Source organism: Trifolium pratense, linkage group LG6, assembly GCF_020283565.1.
Source record: "Trifolium pratense cultivar HEN17-A07 linkage group LG6, ARS_RC_1.1, whole genome shotgun sequence".
NCBI lineage: Eukaryota > Viridiplantae > Streptophyta > Magnoliopsida > Fabales > Fabaceae > Trifolium > Trifolium pratense.
In genome coordinates, this window is record NC_060064.1 from 17,417,604 (window position 1) to 17,426,187 (window position 8,584).

Here is an 8,584-nt window from a genome sequence, read left to right on the forward strand (position 1 = left end):
ACAACACCCTTTTTTTAAATAAAGAAAAAATAGAGAAAATAGTTTGTTTAATACTCAAATTAAAAATAAATATAAATATAAACATATGAATGTAATTTAAGAGATTGTTGAAGAGTTTCTAATGTAAAATAGGTAAAATCTAATTTTAGTATAAGCGGGGCGGATTCGGGTTGGGTATCAATGTGCTCATTACCCGCCCCAAACACATATTTTGAAATCAGGGAAAACCCAAACCCGAACTCAAACCCAATAAACTCGGGTTTTTTCCGTCAAAACGGGTAGGGTTTGGGCGGATACCCACGGGTATGAGTTTTATTGCCATGCCTAGGTATAAAAATACATGGTTAGTGGGTAGTTTTTTTTTTTTGTAAGTGTTAGTGGGTAGTTATTATAATTTTTAAAAAATAAATAAATAAAATAAATGATGATAAATATGGAATAAAATGAAAAAGCTATATCAAAAAACGCTATAAGTAATTAGAGAAGTTCGTTACCAAACACTTCACATTTTTTTCAAACAAGCTTATAAGCTAGTTCAATAAGCTATAAGCTAGCTTATTGGACTTACCAAACATTCTTATAGACTTGGACAGCCTTGCTCAGCATTAACTGCTCTGCTCTCCGGCAACGGTCGTTTTGCTCGCTGCTAACCTCTCGTCGCCGCTAAAACCAGGTTTGTTTCGAATTTCTTGTTACACGAATCCCTCATATGTTTCATGTTTAGGGTTTCAGATTTTTCATCGTTCAGTTACTTTGGGTTTGTGTTTTTGCTTACACGAATCCTTATTTTGATTTACTCTAATTTCTTGTTGATTTACACGAATCCCTCTATTTTTCTCACTGTTATAAATTTGTAAGGGTTTGAGCAATTCCATAGTTGAAATCATTGACTATAACATAATGAACACAGTGACTGAACAAAATTAATGAAAATCTTAAGCTTTAACAAGAAGAATTTAAATGTCCTGTTACAATCACTTGCAAGAAAACAGAAACCTCTGTAAATAAAGTTTGTTCTTTTTATTGTTTTACAGTATCAATGTAGTATATCTTATATCTTTGCAATCATTTTTCTTTTGATGGATTATGGTTTAATTTAAATGCTTGGGAAAGCTTATGGAAACATCTTATTTCCACAAGCTATACAGGAGGATAGCTTATGGAAACAACTTATAGCCTATATGAAAATTGATTTGGTCTAGATTAAGCAAAGTCTCACTGACTGTTGTGAATTGATAATTGGGATTTTGGAAGATTTTAATAATGTTCCTTTTTTTTTTAAAGCACGGAACACAGAGTGGCGGAAAACGTTTCCTGTGCAAAATAATTTCTACACCATAGATGGAGTACGTTAGCCCAGAAGGACTTCGCTTGGATGGTCGCCGACCCATGGAAGTACGGCTGTCTTCCCCCTCTTTTCTCTCCAATTAATTTTCTTTTTGAATTTTGCATGTGATTTTTTTTTTTTTTTTTCTCTTCTGAACTTTACCTTACCATGTTCTCTCTTTTTATGCAATCCTAGATGCGACAAATTCGAGCAGAGATTGGTTCTGTATCCAAAGCTGATGGGTAGATATTTTTTATCCTTTGCCACTCACTTTCTAATTTTCAATTTTTTATTTATTTATATTGAGTAGTAAATTTATTCAAAGCATTTCACCATATAGTTATCTTTCATTGTGAAACCAGCTCTGCCATTTTCGAGATGGGTAATACCAAAGTGATTGCTGCTGTTTATGGCCCTAGAGAGGTACTATATAATCCTTGAACTTGCTTATACATTGTTACTCATGCAATTTGAAGATGGATAATTATCTTTCTATGGGATTAATGAGCTTTGATAATTAGATGTGTTTTGAATTTGCATTTGAGCTTTAGTTGATGTTGCCGTTTTTTTAGTAACTTCTATATATTTCAGGTTCAAAATAGGAGCCAGCAAATGAGTGACCAGGCTCTGGTATATTTCTTCTATTAAGTTATAATACAATACATTAGATTTACTTTTAGTTTATTTATAAGCATTGTACTCAACATTTAATCATTTTTCATCTGCATTTAATGTCTAGGTTCGATGTGAATACAGCATGGCTAATTTTAGCACTGGTGATCGCATCAGGAAACCAAAGGGAGACAGGTTATTTCTTGTACTTGATACTTAATTGATATAGTATTGATGAACTAATAGAACGAGAGTGAGTGTAGCAATAACGGAATCACTCTTGAGAGTAAATTGCAACATTTCTATCTTTTTGCATAAGTAGGAATTAAACTATGAAAGAGGTGTCTGAAATAGGTGTGGAACTCAGGAATTGTACCATGTTTCATTTTATGAATGGATTTTTGGTAATGCTTGGTTGTTGTTAATTGTTATAGAGAAATTTAGATGCTGGTTTGATTGAGAGGCTAAGTGAATAGGACAGCACATTAAAGGATGAAATGGTTGCAGCTTGCTGATTATCAAGGTAGAGACGTAATGCATAATAGTTAGAAGGGATATAGATTAGTTAAATAATTAGTTTGTAAGAGAAGTTAAGTAGTTTAAAGGGATAGTGTGTATACATAGGAGAAGTAAGGATGGGAGAGGGAAGGATCCAGTTCATTGTTTGTTGTATTGTGAAAGGACAAAGGAATTTTGTGATAGGGGGAAACCATTGGAGGAGAGTCTTATCTCTCATTCTTATCCTTTAATTAAAACGTGTTCATTTTTTTTTCATTTCTTCTATCAATTTTCTATTTCTTTCCCTTTGTTCCTAATAGACTCGGTGCTCAATGTTTTAAACATATATTCACTCATTTTGTTTGTCTTTAAGAGTTTGTTATATTGGTTCTTCTTGCTTGATTCCCTAACCCTTGGATGATGGGACAACTCACAACCTCATGTTTTTTACTTCTATATTTGATTGAAGTTTTCTCATGCTACAGGAGATCAACTGAAATTTCTTTGGTTATTCGACAAACCATGGAAGCATGCATATTGACGCATTTAATGCCCCGTTCCCAGGTTCGATTACAGTCTTTGGACTTCTTATTTTAATCAGTTTAAATTGTGTATTTTGTTTTGCAATGATTTGATTGTTTAATTTGCAGATAGATATTTATGTCCAAGTTCTCCAAGCAGATGGAGGTAATTCATGCCTGATAATGGGATGTTGTGATCATTTTCTCCTCTTGTAGTCATTTTTTTGTTCATGTGCTCATTTATAAAACCTTTCTCCTGTTAATTGTTGGCAATACTTAAAATTGGTCTCTGTATTTCATATAACTTTTGTTCGTAACATTCCTTTCGTAGGAACTAGATCTGCTTGTATAAATGCTGCAACTTTGGCCTTAGCTGATGCTGGGATCCCTATGCGTGATCTTGTAACTTCCTGTAGTGCTGGATACCTCAATAGCACCCCTCTGCTTGGTATATATCTGTTTTACTTAAAATTTTAACTGGGTATTAAACAACGGTGGTTTATATTTTTTTGTAACAGTGAACTTCTGATATAGCACTGTATGGTTTTGTCATAATTATTGAAAGTTGCTGAATGAATATGGACAGATTTGAACTACGTAGAAGACAGTGCTGGGGGTCCTGATGTAACTGTAGGAATTCTACCAAAGTTAGATAAAGTGACACTTCTTCAAGTAAATTTTCGTTTCTTATTATCTTCTCCATATTTCTTTTGTAGTCAGCGAAGTAAACTAATTTAAAATGAGCTTATGGACTGCGTAGAAAATTTGAAAGTTTGTAATGTCCATAGTCCATACTACATGTATTTTGCCTTTTTTATAGAGGCCTCGGGATTCTCGAGACCCATTTCTCTTTCAATTCTTACTCTTGCTCTATCTATTGGTAATTAACACAATCACATAAGATTGTTGCTTTTGAAGCTATATTTCCTATCCCTCCTTCCAAAATTGTTCTCATCATTAGACCTAGATTATGGATGAGAAATGCACTTTAGATGAACAGTTAGGAATTATAGTCTTGTTGGAAAATCAAAGATTCTGCACCTTTTGGTTACTTTTTTTTTTTTTACTTCCTAGACTTTCATTTTGGTTTTGATGAAAATTATTTATATTTACTTGAATCTTTACTCTCTGGTCAGTGTTTTACGCAATTCTTGTGTTTAGTATCAGGTGATTCTGGATCAAGTACAGCTTCATTTTCCCGCATGAAAACATTCTTAATATACTTATTAACACTTGATTTAGGGATGCCAGTAACATAGTGGCCACTATTGACTTAAGAATTTGCACTTGTTATCATAAAGGCTGATTGAGATTGAGAACTTGATCATTATAACAGAAATAGATCACTCCAACATTTGTTTGTAGAAGGCAATGCATTTATTTTCTTCACCAGTTTCTTTCATTGGAATTTTCTCTTGCATTTGGACCAGTTGCCGTGTTATATAATTTAGAACGGAAAGCTTATAGTTTATTTGGACGGCGTTGGGTTAAGTGTGATTTTTGGACTACGAGATTTCAAATTTTGTTTGAACTAATTTCTTGTCATTCTTACTGTAGATGGATTCTAAACTACCAATTGACATTTTGGAAAATGTCATGCAACTGGCTACGGAAGGCTGCAAAGCAATTGCAAACTACATACGAGAAGTAAGAACCTGCCTCATTTACGTGATTGATATAGGAGTAATAACAGGTTCACATTCATTTCATCGATTAATTCCCAATTTCTTTATTGGTTGACAGATTTTGCTAGAGAACACAAAGCAACTTGAGTATCGACGGGGTTCATAGTTTTATACAAGTAATGTTTCCTTTTTGCTTGCATTTTATGTTGGTTTATTTCATGTTATACATGAGTGTATGACCTGATGCTGTGGTGGTTGTTGCTGATGATTGTCTTTTTCCTGAATTGCAGGTTCATCTGTTCATCAGTCATGCATTTTTTTAAATTAGAATTCTATAGTATTCATCTAAAAATGTTGTTTGCATACGATACTGACTCAAGCGGGAAAAGTAGAGGTGAATGTGCTTAAATGTTGGTGTCACCTAGTGTTTTTATTTTTTTGGCAGTGTCACATAGTGTTTTACCATTGAACCCTTAACCGAGTTTGAATTATAGAAATTTGCCCAATTTTTTTCTTTGATTTCTCGGGTTGTAAATCTTTGGAGTTCAAATTGTTATTAAATCATCAAATTTCGGATTTGAATTCTCTCCATTAAATTTTTTTCTCAATTTTTCTCTATTTTAAATCTTCACCACTAAACTACACTACCCACATTTCTTTATAATTTAACTCTTATTTCCTCTCCCATGTTGGATGGTTGAGAATACACAAAAAAGAAATTGAGAAAAATTCCAACGGAGAGATCCAAATCCTAAAAATTTCATCAAGTCTTTCATTTCTCTGACTTAACATGGTGCATAAGAAAGAACTCAATAAATTTCGAGGGAAGCGTTACCAACCCAATATTCTTAACAAATTCTTTTAAATTTAAGGATGGTAAAATGGATCAATTTGCCTTGTCACCAACCCGTCGAAAACGGTGCAGGGAGGGGATGGGAGGGGAGTGCCAACTAAAGGTAGTGGGTTGAAAATTTTACTCCCGTCTAGTTTTATGGCGGACTGGTGAGCCAATGGGCTACCCTGTCAATTTTTAAATAAAAATTTATTAATTAAAAAATTCACAAAGATAATGTAAACATAATTAAATTAAAGAACATTTTATATAAAATCTACCGAGTCTATAAAAATTATCATTTGAAAGTTTATAAGACGTCATAAAATATCTAGAATAAGCCAACAAGACAACAAAAATAAAATGTTAAATATCATTTTCTCTTCCTCGGAGCAATCAGTTGATTCAAGGCTTCCTTCAACCCGAAACAACCACTCCCGAGCTGGGACATAGTTCCCTTCAAAGAGTGGTGGACTCATTCTACAGAACTCCCTGAAGGCAGGATCTGACCCTGCAACATAAGTTTTTTCAGCATGAAACTGAACTTGTGGTTTGTTCTAAAACAAATTATAATACCGAGAAAAAACAATAGCTCAAATTGAAGTGCCAAAATGTAAGGTTAATGAGATGATCAAAGTTTGTTTGATAAGAAACGGAAAAGTAAATGTAAGAAATAGCAAAGTGATAAAATTAGACATGCCTGTTTTTCTTCTCTTACAACTGTCAGCATTATTATCTGAGCATTTGCCGGCCTCTTTTGACGCAGTGTATGTCAAACGAATGCGTAAAGAACCCACACTTGATTTACATTCCTGAAAAGAATCCTACATTTCTAATTGATGTTTGTGTATAAAACTTCAGAGTCCTGGTGGTGCTATTGCTCTAATTGAAAGGGGTTTTGTTTTTCTTAATTCTCCTGCCATTGTTTGTTTTGCCACGGTTAAGCCGTGGCTAATAAATAAAAGAACGTGGTTAAGAAATTGTTACCACACTTTATATAACCATGGCAAAAATCAAATTTATCCGTGGCTAAATTTTGTGACGCCAGTATAAGTCACTCTTAAAATTGCCGTGGTAAACTCTATTAGCCACAGTCTATGACACTTTTAGCTACGGTTTGACCGTGGCTAAAAGCGCTTTTTTTTTTGTACTTATGTCCGATCATGTGTACAACGCCATTCTTTCCATTCCGCAATAGAAATGTCATTCTTCCAACCACTGTTTTGCTTTCTTTTATACATACATCAAAAATCAAATCTTTCATGTATTGAATAATTGCAATCTATGTTTCTTTCATGTTATTGAATAACATGGTCAAGGCCCATTATACTCCATGTTTCTTTGCCACCTTCACATTAAAAAATAAGTGCCATTCTAACTCCTCTTCTTGCAAGCACAGTGGACACTCCAAAGGACAGTAGCAGATACCAACTTTGTAACCGCATCCGTGTTGGTAAGCAATCCTTACAAATTCGTCATTGGAGAAGCTTGAATCTTCCATCCCCACTTAAATTCCTAAATTATTTATTTAATACTCCATCCGGTCTTATATATAAAAATCATTTCATTTTTTAGATTCATTGTAGAATATATGTATTTAGACTATATTATTGTCTTGATACATGAATTCTACAATGAATTTAAAAAGTCAACTTTTTCTTATATATAAAATCGGAGGGAGTATGATATAATTTCAATTCTATCAATCACCGCAAGATGAATCCTTATAAAAAAACTATTAGACAAGTCGTGACTGCACGTTCTTTTGATATAATCTTCCATAGCAAGTCATGACTGCATCTTATTTATTTAAGTGGGGACTGCATCTTAATTATTTACATAACTTATTCTATAAATTACCGCAAGATGAATCCTTCTTGACTCATGCCTCTCATCCAGAAGGTGTTCATAACCTTCTTAGAAATTACACTATGGGAATCTTCTATCTTCGTGAATAATTTTTATTTTTTTTAGTTTAGTTTTCTTTTTTTTTCTTTCTTGTTTAGCTTCATGCATACGAAAAAAATATTATAAAAAAGTAATACTACTATAGTAACAATAAAAACTCCTTAGATAATCCTATATAAGGTGGTGGACCATATGGTAGTTACAACCTTCACCATATCATTAAGCCATCGATAACTTTATTTTACAAGTCAAATGCTTTTTATCTATAGGTCAAAGATTTTTTTTTCAAATAATTTAATAAATATTTAGAAATCTTTTCTAAATATTTTAATTTTTGTTTCTTTAACTATTACGTTGGAGACATTGTTTAGCATAATGTATAAGTTAATTATCAGTTAATGTTATTATACTAATTGTTGATTTATTAGTTTTTATTGAAAGTGTGAATCGAATTTGAGATTAATCTTATCACTCAACCACTAAACTGAATTTTAATGATATTTTTTTGTTATAAAAAAATGATATGTTTTTTAAAAATGAGGTGTTAATTCAAGAAGAGGCTAATGATTAAAAAGAAACAGAGAGAGATAATGACCACTATCGTGTATATACTCTCCTACATGCATGCATTCTTTCTAGTTACTACTTCATCATTGGAGTATTATATTTCTAGAACAATACTATTACAAGCACAAACCACAAAATATATGTTTGATTTCATCACTCACAAAATTAAATCACGTGCGTCTGCGGTTGCCCCCCCAATGATGGAAGGTTGCCAGCCTTGTCATAAGGCAAGACCGCCGACGGGACCAGGACCAAACCACTCATCACTTTCAATTCTTTTTGAGGCAACCCAACCTAACCCAAACTTCATCCTTTGACCCCTTTCTAGTTCCGGCTCATGCTAGGGTGAGAGACCATCTCATATCTCTCACCCGTGCACACCATGAGTAATTATTAAATACCGTTAAATTGAATGTGAAACATGATATTATGGTGTACCGTCAGTATTATATTTATTTTTGGAAAAAAGTTTTTGATTTTTCCGGAAAAAAGTTTTCAATATTTTTTTGGGAATTTTTTTTTCATTTTTTGAGAAAAAAAGTTTCGATTTCAGATAAAAACAATTTCAGAGTTTTTTTTGGAAAAAAAGTTTCCGATCTTTTGTCGGAAAAAAGTTTCGATATTTTATTCGAAAAAAAAGTTTCGGATATTTTCCGAAAAAGTTTCCGATTTTTTTCTAGAAAAAGTTCCGATA

At 32.9% G+C, this 8,584-nt stretch overlaps 1 protein-coding gene across 2 annotated transcripts; it reads left to right on the forward strand.

Moving 5' to 3' along the window:
• The first annotated feature begins 499 nt into the window (after positions 1-499).
• Positions 500-5,102, forward strand: LOC123889456 (exosome complex component RRP41 homolog). 2 transcript variants are annotated; one of them, XR_006802561.1, is made up of 14 exons: positions 574-673; positions 1,285-1,395; positions 1,523-1,569; positions 1,690-1,750; positions 1,919-1,957; positions 2,067-2,134; positions 2,923-3,001; positions 3,088-3,124; positions 3,290-3,406; positions 3,545-3,630; positions 4,516-4,605; positions 4,702-4,759; positions 4,874-4,918; positions 4,973-5,102. XR_006802561.1 is itself a non-coding variant. In XM_045938794.1 (13 exons), the coding sequence occupies exons 2-12, from the start codon at positions 1,342-1,344 to the stop codon at positions 4,747-4,749; spliced, it is 726 nt and encodes a 241-aa protein (XP_045794750.1). In that variant the 5' UTR covers positions 500-673; positions 1,285-1,341; the 3' UTR covers positions 4,750-4,759; positions 4,874-5,102. The 2 variants fall into 2 exon arrangements, 1 of the variants encoding a protein (XP_045794750.1); XM_045938794.1 differs by having other exon boundaries at positions 500-673; positions 4,874-5,102.
• Positions 5,103-8,584: the final 3,482 nt, after the last annotated feature.